The sequence below is a fragment of the Sylvia atricapilla genome, chromosome 9, assembly GCF_009819655.1.
Source record: "Sylvia atricapilla isolate bSylAtr1 chromosome 9, bSylAtr1.pri, whole genome shotgun sequence".
Taxonomy (NCBI): domain Eukaryota; kingdom Metazoa; phylum Chordata; class Aves; order Passeriformes; family Sylviidae; genus Sylvia; species Sylvia atricapilla.
Window position 1 is genome coordinate 30,000,370 of NC_089148.1, and position 24,687 is coordinate 30,025,056.

General features: G+C 41.5%; 2 protein-coding genes and 1 long non-coding RNA gene across 8 annotated transcripts in view; 1 reads left to right on the forward strand and 2 right to left on the reverse strand.

Annotated features, from left to right (window-relative positions):
- OSBPL9 (oxysterol binding protein like 9) overlaps positions 1–12,605 on the reverse strand; it is a 58,904-nt gene extending 46,299 nt beyond the window's left edge. For all 5 annotated transcript variants that reach the window (XR_010744280.1, XR_010744281.1, XM_066325504.1 and 2 more), the window contains exons 1-2: positions 12,412–12,605; positions 3,573–3,623 (exon numbers count right to left, since the gene is read on the reverse strand). Coding sequence is in view for 3 of the 5 variants with exons in the window: in XM_066325504.1 (XP_066181601.1) it covers positions 3,573–3,623; positions 12,412–12,522 (162 nt within the window). In the remaining 2 variants the exon portion in view is untranslated. The remainder of the gene's footprint in view (positions 1–3,572; positions 3,624–12,411) is intronic.
- EPS15 (epidermal growth factor receptor pathway substrate 15) overlaps positions 12,542–24,687 on the forward strand; it is a 68,201-nt gene continuing 56,055 nt past the window's right edge. Inside the window, exons 1-3 of one of the 2 annotated variants that reach the window (XM_066325499.1) lie at positions 12,542–12,554; positions 16,034–16,119; positions 16,216–16,335. In XM_066325499.1, coding sequence (XP_066181596.1) covers positions 16,255–16,335 — 81 coding nt within the window. In that variant the 5' untranslated portion in view covers positions 12,542–12,554; positions 16,034–16,119; positions 16,216–16,254. Of the gene's footprint in view, positions 12,555–16,033; positions 16,120–16,215; positions 16,336–24,687 lie in introns of those variants that run through there. The other variant, XM_066325500.1, reaches the window with a different exon arrangement.
- On the reverse strand, positions 14,638–17,321 carry LOC136365161 (uncharacterized). Its single transcript, XR_010744282.1, has 2 exons — positions 17,071–17,321; positions 14,638–15,759 (listed from the first exon to the last, which is right to left on the reverse strand). It is a non-coding gene; the product is annotated as an uncharacterized lncRNA (long non-coding RNA).

Sequence of the window (24,687 nt, forward strand, 5' to 3'; positions counted from 1 at the left end):
TAGGTAATCAGGACATATCAGAAGCAACTGGCTTTGTCTTCTAATTCTTCATGAATTATTACAAGAAAATGCAAATTAATTAAAGACCATCTGTGCTTAGCTATTTACAAATCTGCGCGCATTTTCATTCCTGCCCTCTCCAGCACTTATAACAAATAACAGTTTCACCCAGGAGAAGACACAAAAGGACAATTCAAAGTCTCTGCCAACTGTAATAAATTCTAATATTTAGCTCAAAAATCACCAGTGGATTTCCTCAGTTTCTTTTCTCCAAGGAGACACAGCACCAGGATCTGTTGCATCCTTCCCCCTCCCACAGAACAGACAGACATCCCTGGAAAGTGCACATATTAAAAGGGTAAACTCTGCCCTTACTCTCAGAGCACACAAAGACTAACAGCACCAGCAGGAGCCCTGAGTCAATTCCAAGCAGTGCTTCCTCTCATTCAGCCAAGGACCCCACAGCAGCTGCAGGGCTGGGGCCAGGGATACACCAGGCTGGCCAAAACCTACAGATGGTTTGGGTCCAGACTTGGGGGCAGAGGGAGCTGAGTCAGTGTTACCCACACAGGCTCCTCACAGTCCCTACAGGAGATTTATGGGCTGTGGGAACAGGTCCTGCATGGCTGGGACCAGCACAGGCCCCACAGCAGAGCGGCAGGAGCAGTCCGAGGTAAAAACAGCACCAACCATCCGTAATCCAAGGCAAGGCAGCAGGAAAGGATAGCTCCAAGCTGGTTTTTTATTTCCCTCCACTGATAAAATGTGCCACTGAACTTCTCCAAGAGTATCTTCCATACAGGCTTTTCATGGACAGCTCTGTGATCACTATAAAAGAGGCACCTTAAAAAGTGTATCCAAGGCAGTATAATCCTCAACAACTCCAGTGCCAGGACACAAGCACCAGGTTTCTTTTAAATACACCAGTAGATAAGAAATATCTGGCACTTTAAGTACATGTCTGGCTGTGCAGTAAATCAGAAGGTCACTGCAAGTTGTACAGTATCATTCTCAGCAGGTGTATCATAGAGTCACTGTGGTTGGAAAAGAACTCTAAGATTAACAAATCCAAATGTTAACCCAGTGCCACGGTGTTCACCACTGAATTACCTCAGCAAGTGCCACATCCACACATCTTTTGAACACTTCCAGGGATGGTGACTCCATCACTTTCCCTGGGCAGCCTGCTCCAGTGGCTGACCATTCTTTCAGTAAAGAAATTTCCCCCAATATCCAACCCAAACCTCCCCTGGTGCAACTTGAGGCCATTTCCTCTCATCCTGTCACTTGTCACCTGGGAGAAAAGACTGACCCTCACCTCACTACAACCTCATTTCAGAGAATTGTAGAGTGACAAGGTCACCCCTGAGCCGCCTTTTCTCCAGGCTGAAGATACCAAAAACCTGTAAGCCAGAGGATACAGGTCAAACTCACATAAACACAGACTGAGACAGCCGAGTCCTGCCCAAAGTGTGGGGGCAAGGGGAGCTCTCCTGGGCCTGTGAACTCAGCACAAACCTGTGGACAGTGCACATACTGTCACTGCAACACTGGGGCAAAGGCTCTGAGCCAGAAGCACAGAAAATGCTTCCTCTGTCATGCAGGTAATACATAAGAACAAGTAAAATTAAAAATAAGAGCAGGAAAGTTTATGGATATTCCAGAAAACTTTAGGAGGACATAAGCATAATGCAGATGACACAGAATGCTTTATGGCTACACTTTCCTATGTACATTAAGACAATGAGCAAAAGAATTTGAAGATGAAACTTCAGGCCCATGAAATGTTCATCGGGAGCAAAAAGGTGAGGAACAAGCTTTTCATAAGCCATTCAAGAGAAAAGGAAATATTTTAGCCAAATTGCTTAAGTTACATGTTTGTTTATGTTCACACCTACAGTTACAAATCAACAATTACTCTAAACAGAAAACCTCTTTGATAGAATTTCAGACTGCAGAAGCCCATCTGTTCAGCTATCAGTATCACTGTCATCTGCCAGGGGAGCTGCTTTACAAAAGGAGAAAAAAGGAAGATTCCTTCCTCCCTCACAAAAAAAAAAAACCCAAAAAAACCCAAACAAGCAAATCACATGTATTCAGAGAAAAGCTGGGGGAGTCCTTAAGTTTTCTAAAAACTCCAAAGAATAATTTGTGATGGAAGAGTGGCATTTGGGAGAAGAGAAAGGGGCTGGTTTATGTTAAGTACATATAAAGATGGACCAGGCAGTATTGAACAGATTGTTCACTTTTGTTCACTTTTAGTATTTCCTAAACTGGCAGGCTGAGGCCAACCTCCACGGTGACAGGCTCACAGCACTATTAAAGCAGGCCTGGCTTTTTGGACTGAATTTTTCTGCACAATGAAAAAAACCTTCCTCATGAATCTTTGGGAATGTCTTGTTCCAGACAGTGGTTTGAGCATACATTTCCCTTAAAGAAATTCTGAATTAAGATATCAATATATCAAGCAAGGCAAAGTGCAAAGAAGTCACCTGGTATCCAAGTTAATGGGGATTCTCTTGAGTCTCAAAAGGCTACAGCTACCCCAAAAAAACTAGAAAGGACTAACAACAGAAGGAAGGAGGAGCTGGAAAATGCAGAGTTTTCCTTCAACACTCATCATGTTGTTTGTAAGACCACAGATCCCCTTCTCTAGGCTTCCTTTACTTCAACTTTCAAAATGCTCCCATTCATACCCATCACTCTCCTCACTCTTTCCCCCTACTTGCTCCAGCTCTTCCCAAGATTGCTGCAGGCTAGAACGAGAAATTCTATGAGAAATGGGGAAAAAAATAAATAAAGGGACTTGTGCAAGAAATAGTTTTGGTATGAGCATGACCACGGGGTAGAAACTGGACATGTGCAAAGACATCACAGCACTCTCCCCTCACTTCAGTACTGCCACTTCCAGCCACAACAGCAGCACCCAAAGCTGAATGTCCCATGCCAGAGTGCCTCAAACAGGTAATGCTCAGCTTTCCCACTCTGCATCTTCTTCCTCTCTTTCCCCAGTTTGTATACCCCTCTCCAAATACATTTCAAAAACTTTGCCAGCAGTGCTCTCCCTTCCCTTTCCAGTCTTCCTGTGTTTCACTGAGCTCAAGCCTAGGTCTAAACAGTGTCCAAACTGGCAGGATGGAGGACATATTAAGAGAAGAAAAACAAATCAGGACAGAAGGAGGAGTTTCACAGTGACTTCTGTAGGTACAGTACAATATATACACGTATATATCTGTGTATATACTCACGGATCTCCACACACAGAGAAATGAGAACTGCAAAGAGCAAATTTTTCATAGCATGCTACTCCTAACCCATCTTACTCTGCCATAGAATGCCTTCTAATATACCTTATAAAATGTATATTTTTATACCACATATAAATTATAGAATGTAATTAGCCCAGCATGTCACTTGACCCCTAATGTTTCCTTTCTTTAAATACTTTCACTATTTCAGCATTTTGCAGAGTCAGGAATAGAGCCCAAACCTCAAAAGTCTCCTTGCAGTTCTCTCCATTAGGACACATTACACACAGTAAGTCATTAAGTACTGAATAAAACAACACTTACCCTGAGTCTAACACACCCTCGGCGTGAGCCTCTCATCATTTTGTCTTTTGACTGAAACAGAAAAAAAAAAACCCCAGATCAGTGGGTTAACAAATACAGTAACAAGAAAGTTCTTCAAACCAACAGAGAAAGAATAAAGCATTTGTGCATCATGTTTTAGTGACTGATTAAACAAGATGCAATTTCTGTTACAAAATAGGTTAGTTCCCACCATCATGGTATGAAAAATGAATCCTTCAAAATACAAGAACACAATATCCCACTTCAAGAAGTTTTCTAAACACCTTCAAGAAATACTCATGAGATGCAGTCCATGCCTTTATAGAAAGTAAAATGAAAGGAAGAAGAAATGACTTGAGAAATATTAAAATCAGCAGTATGCTGATTCACATCTTCCTCCTTTCTCTCCAGCTTCCAGGAAAGTGTCCATAAAACAAAATCCAGCTGTGCAGGAAGAATTGCACAAATGAAGTTATATATCTGTCAGAAACTTTCCCTGATTTTCACCCCTTTTAGGCAGATACAAAATTCATGTTTAGACATGTTTGTAGATCCACTTCCTAGCTAGAACAGCCTACTGTCATTGTTACAGTTTAAAAAGTGAATGTTTGTAGCCACTGAAGTTGTTGGAGCCCAGATGAGAAAACAGGATTTTTGTGTCCTTAACCAGTGCTCAAACTCACACATTAGCCTACCTTGCAAGATTACTCAATCTCTTCTTTATTATGTTTGAAGCACTGAAAAAAGCTTCAAACCCCCTCTGCCCTCATCCTCAAGTAGGAAATTCTAAACAGTCAACTCACTTCCAGCTTGAAATGGTGATCCTTGAGCTTTCAGCTATTCCCACACTGTCTCAGACAAAGCTGACAGTAACCATTGCTATTGGGCAATAGTGGCAAGCCCAAGTAGCACACAGGAACTATGTAAGGTAAAGAAGAAAAAGAAATTATTTGGGTCATCCTGAATACTCAGTTTTCTGGTAAGGGCTGTTTTTGACCTCCCGTTTTCTCAATGGTAAATTACTTGCTGTTGTAGCCTTATCTGAAAGGTAGTCCTGTCTAATAAAACCTCTTCTCTCTTGCCATCCAAATGTTCAAACTACATTCTTTCAGGTCAGGAGAACAACAACTGTCACTGGTGTCTCATGATCAGATTCTCTTGCTGTCATCTTCTGAAATACCCATTTTTTCCAGCAGTGTATCAATAATTCCATCAAGACAATACATTGATGTTATTATCACCAGACCTATTTTCACTGAAGCAACTAGACAACAAAATCTTGCTGACATTAATGGGAAAAAAAAAAGACAGGACAAGAAGCATCAGTCTTAAGAGTAACAAATTATTCTTCATCTGCAACATGTTTTAGATATAGCTACAAGGAAAGAATGAAGCAGTCCCAGCAAGTCCTACTCACTAAATGTAATGTGAAAGTACAGCACTTGGGGCCTCAAATAATGTTTTAGCTGACCTCTCATTCAATTTAGGCTCCAATTTATCAGAGCTGTCTTCTGAGTGTTAGAAGCCATCACACTAATCTACCTGTCTTCACATCAGCATATGTTGGCTGGACAAAGTGAAATGGCAGTAAAGACCAGCAGTGCCTCTGTAATGCATTCTACAGCTACATGATTTCTTTTTAGACAACAAGTACATAGGGAAGACTTTTTGGAGCATTGTTTTGTTTTGGACTTTTTTTTTCTTAACCTCAAACTCAGGAGAGGACCTACTTACAAAGTTTCCCCAACAATTTCTGATGTGAAATTGTGTGCATTTGGGACATAGCTCACTAGAGTACACTTTTATTTTTTATACTCAGTGCCTTGAGAGTTCTCCTAAAATGGGGGGACGCTTCTGAGAGCTTATCACTCCCTCTGGTGGTTTCTGGAAGAAATATTGGCATAACCTAAGCAGGAAAGAAAATGCCTGGACTGAGACTGCAAGAGAGCAGGGGCTGCAGGGACCCGAGCAGGTCTGACTGCCCAAATCCCCCGGGCCAGGCAAAGCCCTCCCAGCTCCCTGTGCTGGGCACAGAACTGAGCAGCCAAAAAGCAAAGGCAGCAGAAAAGACTGGGTTTGCTTGGGTTTACACCCAGGGAAATTGAGGGCTCGTCCCAATGCAAGGGAGAGCAGAACCCCAACGACCCCCATTTCCACTGACCATCAACTCAGCTGCAGTAAAACTCAGACCATCAACTGACCATCAACTCAGATACAGTAAAAGCCTCCCTTTTCCTTGTCCACCGCTTTTTAATGGAACGGAAATTAAGTTTAAACATTATCATGTTCTTAGTCTGTGAAAAGAAATCACAAGATAAGTAACAGGTCAGAGTGTGGGCCTGTCTAACTACAATTTCACCATCTTCTGACAGAGCTTTACTTGGTTAATACCAATTATAAGAAAGCACTAAATTGAATTCATCCTGCCTAAGTGCAATAAAGCACCCATCATTCCAGTGTCTGAATTCCCTGAGCTCCAGAGCACTCAGCTGCCATCACACAAGATTCTCTCACTGGCAGACAGCAAACCTTCCACTGCTGCACCAAGACACTACTTCAAATTCAGCTGACATTTTAGATTTTGCCCCCTCCCCAACTAACATTTTAGAAAAATATAATTCAAATGCTTTCAGCTTCCCCGTATTATTCTTTGGTTGGAATTAGGTTATCCAATATATCCTATTAAAAATAAAGCCATCCCATAACTATTTTGAGGAATGGTTCCACTTCACTGAACAAAAACTCATACAGCAGAAAGACATTTCTAAATGGCTAATTTAAAAAAGCCACATTTTACTTTCCTTTTATATTTAAAATTTTAATATGCAGCTATCTTTTTCAGTGCTCAGTTTTATAACCAGACAAAATTACATTTTCCATAAGCTTTCAATACACGCTGTACTGATTGTGCTGATAAAGGACTTGAACGGGTTATAAGCAGACAACAATATGAGATAAATTTTAACTGAAACTCAAATAAAAATTGTAAAAATTAATAAAGCTATAGAGTATTACTGCAGGGTGAATTCAGGCATCTCCCAAGAAGATGTGGTCTTTATTGGTTTCTCTTTTAAAGCGAAACAGCCAAGCTGATCACATACAGAACTGATCTAACATAAGGCATTTGAGGCATTTCAGATAACCTACAAGTTCTTAGGAGAAACAAAAATAATGATAGGGCCTATTATTTAAAGAAAACAAAACAAAATTAGAATCCTAACCCAAGCCCCAAAGACCTCCAGCCCTCCCTCTTCTTTAGAAGTACTACTATTTCATTTGAGTTTTAGCTGTTGCGTGCAAAGTTTAAGGTTTCAAATAAAACCCAGCTGCTCTTTGCCTCCAGAAGTTCTGAGGCACGAGTTCTGCTTTGCACAGAAGGGCACAGCACTTGAAGAGGTGCATTTCTGACTCAGTGCTGTCATGGAAATCCCTAACATAAGTACACAGATGAGCAAAACCACTTGGGACATTTTATTCCTGTTAGGGATGAAGAACCTGGAACAAGCTGTATCTATAAACAGTAATCTTCGTAATTTATCTACATCGACAAGAGAAACTTAAATTTGGATCACTTTCCACAACAGTAATTTTTCTCATCAAATCCTAAGGCAACGCTCATTTTTTAAGCAGAAACAGACCTCAACAATTTAAAGACTTTACAGGCTGTTCCCAGCCCACCATTCCCCCAGCTCCCTGGCAAGGCAGTCTCGGAGGAGAAGCTCCCTGAGCTCAGGGACAGCATCTCACAGCTCTGATGTTTGTGCAGCTAAAGCTGGGACTTTTGTGGGTGCAGTCAGAAAACAGGAGATGAAACACTGCAGCAATAGCTGAGGTGCCACTGGGGCTCATCTAACCCCCACAGATACCAGGATTATATGAAATAGGTAAGGCAACATTTTATAGGTCCTGACACAGAAAAATATTACACTTCTTTAGAGAATCCTGTGAGAAATTAACACATGTGAGGCCTTAACTGGATCAAGGTGTAAAAGGTACAGCACAGTCCTGGAACCCTCCATTCAGCCTCTTCCCCAAAAATGCACAGCTACAGACTAAACTGCCTATAGCTGCAACCTTACTACTAAAGAGGAGTCAACTACTTTAATTGTAATCCTTTAACAGTTTATTCGGTGCATCAAAACCTGTGATACGAAGTTTAAACTATGCACAAAATTCAATTTAGTGCTGTAAAATAACCAGCAATATCTTTTATCCCGTGACCATAAATTCAGAATTATTTTTATTATTACAAGTTCACTTACAATTTTGTCTGTTTTTAATAGACTCACTGAGTTGTTTTCAGGGCATGTGACAGACCAAGTTATAATAAGAAAAAAGTGTGATTTCATCTGAGAATGGAAAACAGAGACCTCAGAGGGAACGCTTGTGCAAAAGCAGATGTGGTTTTTTCCTGTTGTCTTGGGATTTTTGAAAGCAGCTGCTGATTGAGAAACTGCATTTGGAAGAAGTATTCAACTGAAAGTCTCTAGTGTGAGGCCACTGAGCCTCGACTGAGCTTCGGAGGCATCCTTTGAAATCAGTCAGCCAGGTTTGGTTTCAGTTCACCACCAAAGACCCATAAAACTGCTCCAAAATTTGAGTCCCCCTCCTCAACAGCTGGGTGATACAACCCACAAGTCATTCTTCAGTACAACCAGCACTAAAGTTGCTAACTATTTGTAAGTCTTGAAAAACATGTGGGGAGAGATATTTTTATACTGCTGTGACTACTTTTCCTAACAACTGATTTCACACAGCTCTTGCTCCTGAAAGCAGTGGAGCAGCAAATGTTTTAAAAGTAGTTTGATGGAATGATGAACAAAAGCACAGCACTTCAATCCACTCTTTAGGCATTCACTGGTGCAAAAAGCATTAAGATGGGAGGCTCCCCACTTTGGTTTCAGGAACACACAATACGGAGCTGTCATACACAACAATTTTTTCTGGCAGCCCTCATTCACTGTGCAAGGCAGTTCTTTAAGCCTGCAACATTTTGAATAGTTCTCCTTTCAATACCACCAAATGTCAAATATCCACAAAGTTTTAAAATACTTTAAGGAACTGACCTTCCTCTGTTTTTGGCACTGTTTGCACAGCTATGCCAGTTCTTTCAATTTATTATACAATTTAAATATTTATTTAAAGAGTACACTCAAAGCTAGAATTTAAATCAGATTTTCAAACTTGAGTGCTTCTCTGGATTATTTCTACAGGATCCCCAAGGGTTATCAAGGCTATAGCTGATGTGTATTTAAGACAGCACTTGTGCCAGAAAACACAAACAAAAAGCAAATTGCATTCAACTCTCCCTTCCTCCTTGACCATCTCTTTGTCTTCATGCTCTCTTCCCAGCATAATGTCAACACACGTTTCTACACTGACATGCACAAAACAAACAATAGAATAAATTCAGCTGAAAAAATAAACCAGCACAAAGCTATTTTTCATCTGGAATCCAGCTCATGGAACAACTTCACAGGTCCTGCACCAGCAGAAGGCACGAATGAGCCACTTCAAGACTCGTCAGCTAAATATTTCAGTGAAGCCAACAAGACACTGAAACCCCACAATGCTTCAGTAGCCCATATATGTAAGTTATTCCTTTAAGAGAAAACACTGAAACATGGGTAGAATCACAAAACCAAGAATATCGAGGGGAAAAAAGGAAATAATTTGTCAAGCCATTGGTCAAACTGATCTAAAATGGCAAAACTGGCACATGGTCATTTAAGTCACATTTTGCTTTAAAAAAAAAAAAAAAAAAAAAAAGTGGCCATTTACTGATATCAGGCAATCATTTATTTGAGCAAAACCATGTGAAAAGAATACTTGGATGACAAGTCCAGATCATGCTCTCTAAATTATAGAGTTCATAAGTAACTTTGCACAAAAGTAATTATAAGCAAATTTGAGGATGAACATTTAAATTCTGAACGAGGAAAAAAACTCCTGGACTACAGAAGTGGAAAAAAAGCCAACAATTTGGTAAATTGGGTAAAAGGCCTTTGTAAAAGGCCTTGTAAATGCACATGGAGAAGATTCACATTGACACATGCAAGTAGTACTACTACTATTCACTGCAATACAAGTATGGAGGATTGGACACGCAAATGAAAACAAAATTAAATGTGACCACTACATTTTTTATTTTTCCTGACTCTGACTTGATATAAAATCTTTTGACTTGCTCCTTTAAAGTTCTAATCATTCCAGAAACGGAATTTCATTGAATTAATTTGCTTCTGATGTATGCACCCAAAACATACATAGGTTACCAGCTATTCATTCCATCAAAAGACAAAGCAGAACCATTTTTTCCCCCCAGAGTGCAGTGCTATTGCACACCAATTCTGTTTAAATGTTTATTTCACATTAAGGGCGCTTCTCTGCGGTCTATTTTAAGTAACTACCAAGGAGAGCTAAGTACAGGAGTGCAAGGACACGCCTTTGAAGAAACAAGTCTGTGGCTCAGGCTCTAATGGAAAGTTCGGCTGCATCAGGAGTCATTTCCCTGCAGTTTTCCACAGCTCTCCAGCCAAAGGTTAACAGGCTGTGGGATGTTGGAGAAAGTGTCTCCTTTCTGCAGAACTTCCTGGATTGCAACAGGCTGAGGAGCGTGGAGAGACGCCGGGCAGGTACAGGCTGATCAGGGACCTGTAATCCCTCGTACCAACAGAACTAACTCCTGATGGTGTGTGCAGAGAGGCGGGCTGGAACCACCCCAGCCCTGCATTCCCCCCGGGAGGGGTCACAGCCAGGCCCAAACACCACCCCAGCCACACTGAGCACAGAGTGAGGCAACTCCACTGCTCCAGACTGGAACGGCTTCAGGGGGAGCAGGGCACACACAGTGCTGTACCTGAGCACGACAGAAATAAAACCCCCAAACCTGCCAACGCTTCGAATTAACGCCGTTTACGAGTCTCATAAAGCACCAGTCAGGAGTGACTGCTCCCACACTACAGCTGAAGCAGTGTCCTACCATCTTCTCAGCGGTAGGATTGGTTCTTGAGAGGTGGGTGATGAGCTGGAACTAGATCTGAGTTATCCCTAAACGCTGCCCCTGCCCTGGGAGCAATCACACCAGCACACACGGAGAGAAGCACCAGATCTTTTGGCAGGCAGGTTTCAGCATGACACAGCCTTAGGTAAGAGAATGAATTCAGATGTCTGGAGAACAGCCTAGTGAGCACTTCAGAGATGTATGTGCAGAAAGACAGCTCATGGATGGGAACAGCATTCTAAAGGAAATGTCAACTGCAGCCACTTCTTACTGGTAAAGGTACATAAAGCAGAGAACGTGATTTTGTTCCTTGAACCCAACTTGAACGTTTTAGAATGGCTAGTTTAAAAAAGGATTTTTAAATTTTTGAACTAAAAGTCATTATGCTAACAGAGAACATAATAAATTATACAAAATAAAAGTGTAATGTATGTGTAGAGGTACCCAGCCACAGGAAATAATTAAATAATATAATTCTGTGAAACAGCTGAGGACCACAGGATAAAAGCGCAATATCCAGAATTATAATTATACACACTAGTCATCAGTAAACGCTTCTATTTCTGTATCTGAGCATTAAATGACTTAGCACCTTGGACTGCTACTTAGACCACACTGACTAATTCATCTCTGTCAAGCAGTTGACATTTGAACGGCCACTAAATAGCAACTGTAAAAGCACTTCCATTTTTCCACCCACATCTCAGGTGAGAGATTTTGAACCCACATGAACAAAATTGAGATCCTGTGACAGTACTGTGGCAAGAGCCTTATGCCCTGTGTCTGGGGAGAGAAGCTCTCTCCCAGTATGATGGAAATCCAGACTTAGGGAAAGAAGTTTTATATGCAATGCTTCTGTATGAACAAAGCTCCACAGGCAATGTGATATCTCCAGTTATTTGTTGTAAATCTACAACAACCTACTACAGGTTTAATTTGTATGTGTTTTGTTCAGCTCGATACACTAATTGCTCCACACAAAGAAAACTTAGGTGCATGGATGCAGTTCACCCAGTGAGCCTTCAGATTTCAGGGTGCATCCTTGAAAAAAATTAATTTGTACCATTAAAGTACTTGAAGGTTATGTAAAAATACGAATATGGAAGGTGAACAAGCCAGCAAGGCAGGATCTGTCAGGGGTTACAGGGAAAAAAAAAAAAAGTTAAGGAAAACATCACTGTTTCTTAACACATGGCAGTTAAAAAGTTCGTGCTGGGAAGTGGGAAGTCCTGAACGGAAAGGGGAAAGTCGATCCGGCTCCGGGAGGCACCTGCCGGGCGGCAGCGAGCCCGCCAAGCGCGGCACTAACCCGGCCGAGGGAACGCACACGGCCCCGGGAAGGCGGCACCGCCCCGGGCCCGCCGGCGGGGCTGAGCCCCCACATCGGGCCAGCGCCAGTTCCCGCCGGACAGCGCGGGCAGCGCCGGGGCAGCGGGAGCCGGCAGCGCGCGGCCGGCACCGAGCAAGGCTCCGGGACAGCGGGGATCGCACCGCCCGAGGAGGGAGCGCGGCCCCGGAGCTGCCGGCAGAGCCCGGGCGGGTCCCGCGGCCGCTCCCGCCGGCGGCGCCGCCCGCCGCCAACAACAACAGCGCCGCTCGCCCCCGCCGCTCCGTCTCCCCGCAGCGCCGCCCCATTGGCTGCTCCCGCCGCCTCCTCCTTCCCCATTGGCCGCTCCCGCCGCCTCCTCCTTCCCCATTGGCCGCTCCCGCCGCCTCCTCCTTCCCCATTGGCCGCCCGGGAGCCCGCACGCCCCGAGTCCCCTCCCCGCCCCCACCCTGCGCCTCAGCCGGTCCCCGGCGCCTCCTCGCCCGCCCGGCCCGCCCGCCGCCCCTCACCGTGTAGTAGGAGAGCAGCCCGGCGTTGTAGTCCAGCACGAACCAGCGGTACTGCCAGCCCTTCATCACATTGGTCCATTTGCTCAGCGGGCCCTCCATGATAGACGCCATCTTAGCACCGGACCGGCACCGCCGCGCGCTCGGTGAGGGAAGCGGGGGAGAGACTCGGCGGCCGCCGGGCGGGGAGGGGCGGGGCACGCAGGGAGGGGGCGGGGCCACGGGGCTACTCTGCCCTGAGGGGCGGGGTTTGCGCGCGCAGCGGGGCGGGGTTGTGAGGGGGCCGTGAGGGGGCCATGGGGGGCCGTGAGGGAGCCGTGAGGGGAGCGGTGAGGGAGCCGTGAGGGGGCCATGGGGGGCCGTGAGGGAGCCGTGAGGGAGCCGTGAGGGAACCGTGAGGGGGCCGGTGAGGGGGCCGTGAGGGGAGCGGAGCCCGGCGGGGGCAGCCCCCGTGTCCGGGGAGTTGGTGTATGAGCTACGGGGATTGAGGGCGCTGCCTCAGCGATTTCACCCCCGCGGCTCCTCCTCACGGCCCCGGGGGAGGCAGAGGGCAAGGCCCGAGGGAGGGTTGTGAGGCGGTGTGGTGAGGGCACGGCGGGCTGGAGCTGCGGCGTGTGAGGACAGGAGGGCGTCACCCTGTCCCCTAAAGCACTTGGGAACCTTTTAGTTCCTCTCTAGAACACCTGGACCGCTTGGAAGCTTTGAGCATCTCTCACTGTTGTACTTGCCCCTCTGCCGCTCGGCTTTTTGCATGTCCAAAGTGCCCTAAGTGTTAAAGCAAAGTGGATTTAACAATGGAGTCCGAGGGGGCTTCTCTTCAAAGTGCTCCACGTCCACAGTGTCTAAAACCCATTCACAACTTGAGATGACCTTTAAAAATTCAGGCTTCAATGTGACACAGCTTTCCTGTGAACTGATCCGAGAATGTGGAATGAATTCCCCAGGAGCTGCGGACAGTTGCAAATCTGTTGTTCAGCACAAGGCATGGTTTGGGCACTGATCTCCTCTGACATAAGTACAGAACTTGAGCTGTGCTTTAACATTCATACTTCAAAAGACCCATAGGCATACTCATGTTCCTTCCTAGGGATCAAAAATAAAGCAGCAGAAGTACTGCTTTTACCACTAGGTTTGTCTTTATCATGCAGTCTCTGGCGTATTCACTAATGACTTTTTTTCCTTTCCCCCTTCTAGCCCTTTTTTATTCTTTCACTATTTCAATGCCGTTATAGTCAGGCTGAAGTAGGTTTAGTGTCTTGCAACACTGCAACTTTTTATTAGAGTTAAACAAAATTTAATAGAATATCACTCCTTTAGTGAAAAGGACTCACTCAAAGGCAGTGTGTTTAGTTTTAGGAAATAAGAAATATTCCAGATTTCTAACTGTCTCCGCATTTCATATGTCACATTGTACACTAGTTTGTCACCAATGGGAATTTGGAGCACTGATACTCCTTGGAGTCACCTGGTGGTGTGTTTATGTGGGGTTACCCGTTTAAAGTACCTAATGCACGATCTGGTTTTGAAATCCGGCTTGTTAATTTAGATAACATTCTTTTTCAAGCTGCATATGACCTTAGTAATCTGTTTTTGTTCTTTAGTTTCACTGACTAAACAAAGCAGGGCTGCCTAGAGATTATACCCAGGCAAGCAAAACAAAAAACATCAGATGGTGCCAGAACATTACTAGTGCTGCCAGTTAAAGCTGTAGCTGGACTGGAACTTTATTATCTCAGATCACTCCTTTGGCTCTATTATGTCACAGAAGTTGAAACAATGCAAAGAACTCATGGAAAAAAAAGCTCTCTTGACTTAACCCTGAAAAAACTGTGTGCAGGCAGAGCATCCACAATGGGAAATTCTCCACAGAAGAGCTTTTTATTTACCCTGGTTTTCCAGAGGCTGAACTTCCTGAACTTTGGTTTTTGCTGAACATCTTAGTAGTTCTTTGTTCTCTTTGACTCTTTTTTGGGTGGAAATGTGACAAAAATTTGTATCCACCAGAAAAAGCACGTATTTTAGATACCTCATTTTAGCTAAAAGTTTAGAGTAGGAAAAATTGTGTTAACAGATATAAAAAGGGGAATTCAGCTCAAGGTTTCTTTTAGAAATGTAGTGTGGATAGTCCTGTAAAGTAATTTAGCAGAGATCAGAGAAACATTGTTTTTCAGAAAGCCCCACACAAATTGAAAGAAATACATTTGAAATGACAGTCTTTGAGCACCCAGAGTATATCACACAGGTTTATTCACTTTCATGCCAGGATGCTCTGTGTTTTTTGTCTGTCAGATAACTCCCCTGTATAGAACATGGATCGTGAGGGCACTGCTGAAGGATTTAGGATGAACTACTTAGATCCTTCTGATAAAGATTCTTGGAGCCTATTGGGATTCTTTTCAAAAATCAGTACAAACATTTTGGTTCATTTAAACAAATCAATAAACTGAAATCAGTCACAACTGTGCCATAATCTATTTTTATAGCCTTTGTATTTTAAATTATTCACATCAATGATTTTGAAGTAAAAATGGCTTAAAATAGAAGTTAGTGAGTAATTTCTTAATAGAAGAATTTAGTTTGCTTTAACATGTTCTGTCTGGATTCCATCTGGATCAGTTACAAAGAGCTGTTATTTTCTGTACTTATAGACAGTTTTATTGGGGTGTTTTCCATATTTTATACAATTTAACCTAGGCTGGAGTGTCACCCTCTGTAACATTTAGTATTTATTGTCAATTGAGAGAGTACTACAGAGGTAACAGAACTGGGCTGAAGGCAGCAGCTGTTACCTTGTGCTCCCTTTGTTTCATGCACTGCTCCATCAGCTGAAAATCTTGTCCAGATTCTTGTCCATCCTCATCCCAGCCATACACACATTTCCTGACCATGAAGTGGCTTCCAGGGTACTCAGACTGTCCCAGCAGGAATGCAGGAGGAAACCTCAGATATGCCCAGTCCTTCTGTGTTTTCCAGGACATCCCAATCTGCACCCTACTTTTAAAAATTTCTTCTATGTTATTTTTCTTTGTCCCAGCTTGTCCAGCAAATTACATTTTTGCCCACTGCAGTTTAAATCTGCATGGTTTCTAGCCAAAAAGAAGACACTGCTGATCAGAGTAAATACCAGTGAAGGACCATGGTAGACAATGGAAGCAAGAGAAAACTGGAAGTCTCATTCTTTAAGAGGAAAATGCTTTTCTGTTGTAAATTTTGCTGAAGTTATGGCTGAACTCAGAAGAACCTCAGTGATGAAGTTGTGGCTTGTGGGTTTCCTTCAGGGTGTCTGGGAGTGTGACTGGCAGCAGTGAAAGTGGCTTTTGGTTCTCCCAACAGCTGCAATTGCTTGGGGTTCTGAGGAACATAAGGAAAGCATTTGAGAAGAGAAAAAAAAAAAAAGCATTTTGTTTCAGTTTCTTTTCCAACTTCAGAAATATGCTGGTAGTTTAATTTTGTATTGCTTGTCCTGTAAGTTCACTGTGTCAACTACTGATAATGTAATCATCATAATTAAGAATTTATGTTTTAGCCTGATAGTGGATGAATTTATTTTTTTTTTCTTGTTGATAGCAAGTAATGTCTTTTATTTGTACCTTCAGGGAAATATTCCTTCCATTTTATTTTTAAGGGAAACAAATGCAGTAATAAACTACAGTCAAGTAGAAGATGGAGCTTTCTGTGTCATACTTGGTCTCCAGCTACTGTCCTTTACAGGTATTTTCTAGTCCCTCTGTGCACATGCCAACTACACTAAGAATAGGAGCACTGTCAGATCCAAAAATTAAAACATTTTTTATTTTATTTCTTCAGAATTATGTTTGGTTTAGGGGATTACAGAGAGGAAGATAGATGGGGGAGAATCACCTTCACCCTACAAGCAGTCATTCTTCAAAGAGGATAATTAAATCAAGTATGACAGTAAGTGCCATTGTAAGTAGATTTTCTGAATAGATTTATTATACTGTCACTGGTCTTAATACAAATGTTTATGAAAAAATCAACAAGACAGTGGAAGGAGGACAGTAGTTGGCTTCTGAGGCAAACAAATAATTCTCTTCAGCCTTTCTTGCCAATTCCTCTATGATTCCATGAAACAAAAGCCATTAGCAATACATTTTCCCAATTCTGTCCATTTTAACTAGTTTTTCTCTGATTTTAATGAATTGTCATAAATTCCTCTTGGTCAGGATGAGGAACCTCTTTAAGGGCTAAGCAAACCTTTCTGAGTCTTCTAAACGACTCCATATTAGCCTAATCTGGAAAAAAATCAAATTACAGCAGGTTGTATGGGAATCGAGTCATGAAGTCTCAGAATCGCTGTTCTGTTTCTTCTTACTGCTTATGGCCGTGTTTGGTGTAAGTTCACAAGAGGAGGGACTTTTCTCCTTGAACATTGGATCTGCCCTCCTACAGTTCAGAATCTCATCTTTCCCTGGTGTGTTTGGAGCTGCACTGGAGAGCACTGGAATATCGGAGCCAGTTCCCCAAAACCCATGGAAAGCGTTCTGCCCAACTGTGATACCATTTAAGACAGAGCTGAAAACTCTCTCTTGAGTTTAAGATAGAGACGACGCTGAAACTCAGATTTATTCTGTGTGTGGTTATTTAATCCTCTCTAGCGCTGTCTGTCAGAGGGATGATGCAGCAAAGACGCAGCTGACTCACCTCGCTGGCACCGACACTTGGCAGGACTGGGAGGAGTCTGTCAGACGTTGTTGCAGTGTGTTTGAAAAACAGGGCGTGGAGGTGCTCAGCTAAGCAACTCCAGTGACTCACCTAATGGCCAAATTCTGTTACAAGGTCTACAGAAAAACACGTTTTAAGGACATATTGGAATAGCTTTGGAACAGTAAAAAAACCTTAAAATTTTGATGTGGTCTCTTAAGAGTAAATGCAGGTTTTGCAGGGCAGTTTGACATAACGTTATCTTGGAGCTGCAGGAGTTTAGGACTCAACTTTAGGACTCAACGTCTCTCGAAGAAGTACATTTCTGGGGTTGTTGAGGGGCTTGGCTGTTAAGAAATGTAATTATCTTCTGCACTCACTTTACTCAGAGGACAAAGAGTTCCTCTCACATATCCTGATCACCCTTGAGATCTTCAGTGTTCTGAGAGGAAGGCGTTAATAGCGGTAAAAATTTAATGGGGAAGGCACCTTCTCACCAATTCTGTACCTTAAACATAGTATAAATCTAATACAGAATAATTTTTAAAATTACCTAGCCTTTATACTGAGAAAATAGTTATACAGGCTATTTTTCCATCTCTACATTGGCTGAGCTCTGGTAATCTAGCAAGTAACTGATTGAAAAATCAATCTAGCAAGTAGAAAAATGCTCAAATGAATTTTGGTGAGCAATTCATTGTAATCTTTGTATTGTTTTATTATAAAACTTACAATATCATAATGTACTCTTGGGATCAACAGACCATGGACACTTCTAAAATTCAGGGTGGCCAGAGTGCTGTGCCATATTGTCTAGTCTGTACTTTTGCCAAGAAAGAATGGACCATATTATCCTCGAGGATAATATGGTAATTCCAACCTGGTATTGTATGAGTCTGTGATTCTTTGCTGAGTACAGGAGCTTAGAATTCACAGCATGCTGAATCCCATTTCATACTCCTAATGCATTGCTTATGGGTAATGTCTCATCATTTGATTTAAACATCTTATCATCCCCTGGGCAGAATGTATTTAAAATTTAATGCAGAAGTCCCTGCCATTTTCTCAACCGCAAATAAGTCATTCCTACTTTAGCCTCCACAGAGACTTTGAAAAGATACAGAGGAATGCTGCTCAACTGGAATGTTTCCTTCATTGCAGCTGTGGTATGCAGCCCACTGCTACAAAAAGGCAAATAAGCATAATCTCTTTTCCCAAAGCTTTCTCACCATCACCTTTTTTCGTGGTGTTTGCCCTAGTAATATGTTTCAAGTAAGGTTCCTTCCTCTTTGTAGACAGTTTACCAAGAATGCAATACATCCATCATCATCTTATCACAAAATTCAGACTTACACTAGAGTTTGATGTGTAGCTAATTTAGCAAGGGAAAAGGTAAGAACTCAATTAATAGTTTAGCATATTGTCACTAATCATAAGGATTTATGTGTTTATTTTCAGTTAAGGACGGTTTGTTTTTCTTTATACTCTGTATTTATTTGTTATTAATAGATACAGCAATATCACAGGTAGTATTTAAAACTGGTGTTTATACATACAATTAGGTTCCAAAATATCAAAATATATGCATATTTTTAAGATGTTATGAGCAGTATCCACACTTGATGGTGTGAAGTCATAGTAAAATCTGGAGGATTTTTTATTTTCCAGGTAAATAACGGACATCTGACTGTGGTAATTTTTAGGGTATTAAATAGGTGATGAAAGGGAGGATAAAAGTAAAGTCAAGGAAATCTAGAGCTGAGCAATCCATCATAATACACAAGTACAATGTGTGCCTTTATTACTCATTTAATTTCCAGAATGAGTAGTATTAAAGGGGTTTCTGTTCAAACTAAGTTTCCATTGTGTCAATGCAGAATCAGTTTCTGTCTCCTCTACATTTTCTTCTGGAATTTAAGGTAAAATTATTTTTCTTGAGGTCTAGCATCACTCTCATGGATTTGTATGTAGGAGGAGCCCATGAACAGTTTAATACTGCCCTGATTTTGGGATGCCAAAAAGATTTTTCTTTAGGGTTCCTCTTTCTTGTGTAAGAATGAGAGACAAAACTAGCAAAGTTTATCCCACCAAAAACTGGAGAAGATTTTTTCTTCTTATCTGAGAATGAAAAAATCCTTTTTCATGCCTACTTAAAGGGTTTACTTTCTCCTTGTTCTGATGAAAGCAAAAATGCAGAAATTATTTTTTTCATCCTACTCAATTTTCTCTCCCTCTCTCTTCTATAAGAAATACAAAAAGAAGGGGAAAACTAATTTAGTAGAAGACAAATAAGTAGCCACCGGAATAGGCAGAATAAACTCAGATTGCTCCCCCAAAAATCGTGATGTGCACTTGGAGCAGGATTTAGAAAGCAGATGGGTGCTTTGCTACTATGTCATCTCTCAGGAGCTGTCAGGAGAATATTCCATTTATGTGTGAACTCGCAGACTTTTGCAGAATGCAGCTACATCAGCTCTCCAGATGAAGTGAGACTTCAGTTCAGAGCAGCACCTCCTGCAGCTCCGTCAGCTTGGTGTGATCAGGACAAAAATCCAGGCTCAAGGATCAGGGAAAGCCCTTGCACACCTTGGTGAGGTTTCACTCTTGGTAAGATTAGGACAAAAGCCTTGGTCAAGAATTAACTGCAGCTCAAGTGACTTCTGAACTGTAAATCATTGGAAGTTTGGGAAGTACACCAGAGCAGTCTCACTGCATTTTCCACTCTTATCATTTTCCATTGCTATTGGCCATTGCCGCTGCTGGAGACAGGACTGTCTGATTGGGCTGTTTAGACCTTTCTTCTGAGTCAGTACTGCTATTTTTATATTATCTTCTTATTTTCATTTAGGGATTTATTTTCACCAAGAGACTCTTTAACTATTATTTTAAGGAGAGTTTTGAGTTGTCAGGGTTTTTTTTCAGGAAAAGAGTGTGATTTCTCTGGGATCTTTAATAATATTGTAGCCTAATTTTTGCATTTTAGTAGTCAGACCTTACTTTGCCCTTTCTCCAACATGAACAGTTTTGCTGATTTTTGCTGAAGCTGAACTGTTGAAATACACCCAGATGTCATGGACTGAAACAAAGGAAATCCTACTCAGCTCGTAGGCAGCAGCACACACAGGGCAGCTCTGTTCCTCACTTTGTAAGCCAAGAAAATCCAGGCCTTGTTGCATCTATTTGCTTCCAAGTTTCAAAAGTTCAGTCTTTGAACTTCCCAGTGTCCCAATAAACTATTGCAGCGGCAACTGCAATGTAACTTCTAAGAAAATCCTACAACAACATTAATATTAAAATCTCTAAATGCTACTGGAGTTAACCAAATTCTCTGGACAATTGACAAAATGGAGAGTTATATAATTTGCTTTCCATTGCCCAAGAGAATTTTTTTTGAAAATAAGCTTGTAAGGAATGTACTTACAAGGAAATCTAACAATAAAAAAAGTCTTCAGTGTACAGTGAAACTTTGGTTTGCACAGCATAAGCTGAAGTTGGTAATGTTTAGGACACTGTAGTTTCTTCCAGGGGTGTGTTTATTTGAGGTATACACAATAAATAGTTTGTTCTAACTGGTCAACTGTGCAATATGGTTTGGAGATTTAGCAGCCTTGAGCTTTTGAAAATAAGTTATCAGCAAAGAAAAGCACAAGTTTAATTGGGTGTTTCCACTCCAGGCCAAACAGCCCAAACGTTGTTCACACTTTTGTGTTCCTTTGGTGTTGATGTACTTACATGTACATAATCAAGAGCAAAATTTATTGCACTGACTTAGAGATTAAAGCATGTAACTACCCAGTTAAGCTCTGCCATTCATAATGCATAAGCAAAAGAGGAGGATCCGAGTGTATCATTAGCATTGAACTCTCTGGTTCATGTTTCTAGTCTGACAAATAAAGGACAGATACAGCTCTTTCCAATACAGCAAAATCGGTAGCAAATGAGCTGTTGTCTTACCTGTCTTTCAGATTTTGGCTTACATATCTCTCAATTTTAGACTGAACAAAATCCTACACAGAGTTTTCCCTGATCCAGCTCTCATTTACATACTTATAACATTAACCCATCTGTGTAAAATACTACATCTATTTAGCTTCATGCTTTTGAATGAGAATTTAGTCTGTTAAATATCAGCAGTGATAGCGTACATTTAATTGCTGCAGTCCCTGCATTACATTTACTCCTTGCACAGAATTTCTAAAACAAATTGGCAACAATTTTCTTTTTCTTGTAGGTAGTGGACTATTCTTACACCCTTTGTCTTGACTGTTGAGTTAACTTACAGTTTCTTTGTGTGTTTTAGCTTGAATCTTCTACTCCCACAAATCCTTAACTGTAGTACTGTAGTACTTGAAACATTCCGGGGGATAATCAGTGCAGTGTCAGCTGGTGCTGTGTGAAGCATAGGTAATATTCTGCAGTCTGACTGTTCTCAGTGGTGCTTGGCTGACTGAAGTGATGGCTGTCATTCCTGTTCCCAGCAGCAACACGGGCATGTTCTGTACTCTGAGTGCTCAGACTGTGTAATTACTTTTTGGAAATGTTCATTTTTTTTTTCGTGCACACCGAAACTGCAGTATGCAATCTGCCATTGTCTGGGTGGGTTTTTTGAATGTGTTTAATGGTCTCGTGTCAGAATTCCTGATGTTAAGAAATTCAGACACCTAGACACAGAGTCTGGGGAGATGGGCAGATTAATAGATTTATATATGTACATAGGTATGTGTATGTGCCCTCAGGAAAAAAATCCAGGTGTCAAAAAACAGCCTTTGTGGGAAAATCAAGACATATGGTAGCTTCAAATCAGGTTTATTTTACAGTGAAGGCATTGCCTAAGGCATAATAATGCCTGCAGGAGCAGTGCTTCCACTTAGGCAAGCTATGGGCAGGGAGTCCTGTGGAAAAGCCAGGAATATCACCAGCTGAGGAGAGCTCCCTGCTACCATATATCAGAGTGTATAAATGGGAAATCAATACACTTCATATTCCATGCAATTTAAATTATTTATTTGTGCTTAAGCCCTGCCAACCAAAGCATGAGTTAAAAATGAATTTTGGTTTCTGAAGGGTTCATATTTTCAAGCTTTTTTTTCTTTTCTTTTTTTTTTCTTTTCTTTTTTCAACCTTGAAGACCAGAAAGCTCCTGTATTTTGCTCTTTCCTTGTCATCTTTGTTTTTTAACGTAAGCTCAAATAGCCCTGCAATTTCTTCACTCCAGAGTATGGAGCTTTATTAAAAAAATAAAACAACCTAACAGGAGATTGGAAAATGCTGGCAGCTGGTAAAACTGATTTTGTTTTCTAGAACATGCCATATTTAAAAGAATAAGTAGACAAGCAGAAAAGGGGAAAGAATCATCTTCCAACCAGATAGGCCCTGTTTATCTAAAGTGGGACAAGGAAAACTTTTATCCCACATAACTTTTACTTTTGGATGGCATTTGAATTGGCCTTGAGTGTTTGGCAGCTCATCTGTGGAGCCATCTGTTTCAGATTATGCATGCTCGGAGGGCACATTGCACCCAGGCTTACAGTTCCCCTGAACACAAGAAATTTGAATTGGCTTTGCAGTTTAGTGATCAGTAAGCATGGATGTGCATGTACATGTTGTGCATGACACATCTAAATAAACTCTCTTTATTTGGGACAAATTGAAGCGTTCACACAGCTGGAGAAACCTGAGGGGGCTTAGAAGGGGAATGTTTTTGGCCTTGTTCACTGTCCTGGGCCCCCTGTCACTGCTCAGGCAAGGCAAAACAAGAGAAAAGCACCCAAGGTCCAGGAAATTTCTCTTCTAGACTGAGAAGTTCTGAATGAATTAAGAGGTAATATATTAGCCAGTTTTACAGCCCCTTTAAACAGTGTCTTAAAGGGATTGTAGGGTAGAGAAATTGCAATTTGGCTCCCTCTGTTAATGAATCATCTCCAGTCCCATCTCAGTGCCAGAGATGAACTGGGCTGGGTAGTGAATCAGGAAGCTGTAACCAGCTCTGTGAGAGTCTTTGTTATGCCTAAGTACCTCATGGCCAGGAAAGAGGATTTGATCCATAAACTTTAATGGTGCATTATGTGAATCTTATATTATTTATGGCATACTAGTAGCACTTATCTTTTTCATGGTATCTGCTTTGAACATACTTTTTTTTTCCCCAAGAATATACTGCTTGTTCCACCGCCTCCCTTTTCCTTCCTTTCCCCAGAATGCTGACTCAATTCCTTTTACTCTTTCAGCCAGCTTGCAATTTTAGGCATTTCCTTGTCCAGTTTTCAGGGGAACACTTTACTTCCCTCTCATGAGCACTGTGCAGAAGTCCTGTGGCTGTTGAATCTCAAGCTGGCTGGAGATGGAGTTTTCTTTGCAAGCAGTAGAGACTGACATAAGACCATCTGCTCTTCATGAAGTTCTCTGAACCTGTGGACTTGGATAGCAATTGTGCAGTTGTGTATGAGAAGAAAATTTGGCTCACATAGTGCAGTGATGGAAGGAATGGTAAATCTAGAACCAGCCAGGAGATTTGAGGGATAAATGCAGTTTTGTCACAGATTCTCTTTCTAGATAATTATATTTATTTTTTACAGGTTTTCACATTGAGCCAGACTGCATTATTAGGAAAGTTTGAGTCCTCTGGTAATGAGGATCAGACTTTAGTATAGTTTATAATAATTTGTGAACAGAACAGTAACCAAATGTAGATCTACAGTATTGTTTGGGCTCATCTTATTCAATGTACATGAAAAGTCTTAATTATGACATAAGATTGAGCTTGGAAATACTTCTTCTTGCTTCAAGTAGCTGACATAGTTAATTTAATCAAATAACTGCATATGTGCAATTAAATGTGCAGCATCTAAAATTTGAGGCATTTTACTTTTTTGTGATATTTTAAATCTGCTCATCTGCTAAAAAATAGATCTTCATATTACATTGCTTATTCAAGTATTAAATTCTATTACTTTTTAAATTAGTAATCCCCAGAGAGCTACAGGAATTGATGAACAGTATTCCATCAATGTTAAAAAATTGAATTACCTGAAAGAAAAAGAGGTCTAATTAAAATTTTTTCCTTGTTGAATCCTGTTAAGTGTTTTCCTCATATGAGAAATTTGTGAAGTTATTGCAAAGCTGTAAGAGCAGGGATCAGAACTGCAGAGATATATAAAAGTCAGCTGTGTGGTAATGATAAAGGGAGACAGATACAGATTCTGTGCTGGTTTTAGAATCTGCCAAGGACGTGGGGTCTATATTTTGGGCAAGAGAACTCTTTTAGCCTAATGCCATCTGGCTGGCTTTTATCTGAGCCAGTTGTTACACACGCCAAGCCGCCTGTCCTGCCCCTACCACGTTTCTTGACGTAGAAGTTAAATTAAAAATACAGTATTTTCCAGTAGCCTGATTGGAAACATATCCATGGAGGGATTTAGAAGCCCAAAGAAGCAATCCAAGCTTCTGTGCTTCTGTCAGACACTTTGATCAGAAGTTTCGTCATCCATGTCCTGAAGCCATCTTTGGATACTTTTTCCCTTTCAAGCCTCACTGGCAGCAAAAAGTCCTGCTGTAGGATCTGCTTCAATTTGTTGTCCAATGTACATGATAAATGCAGTTGAAACACACATCAAACCT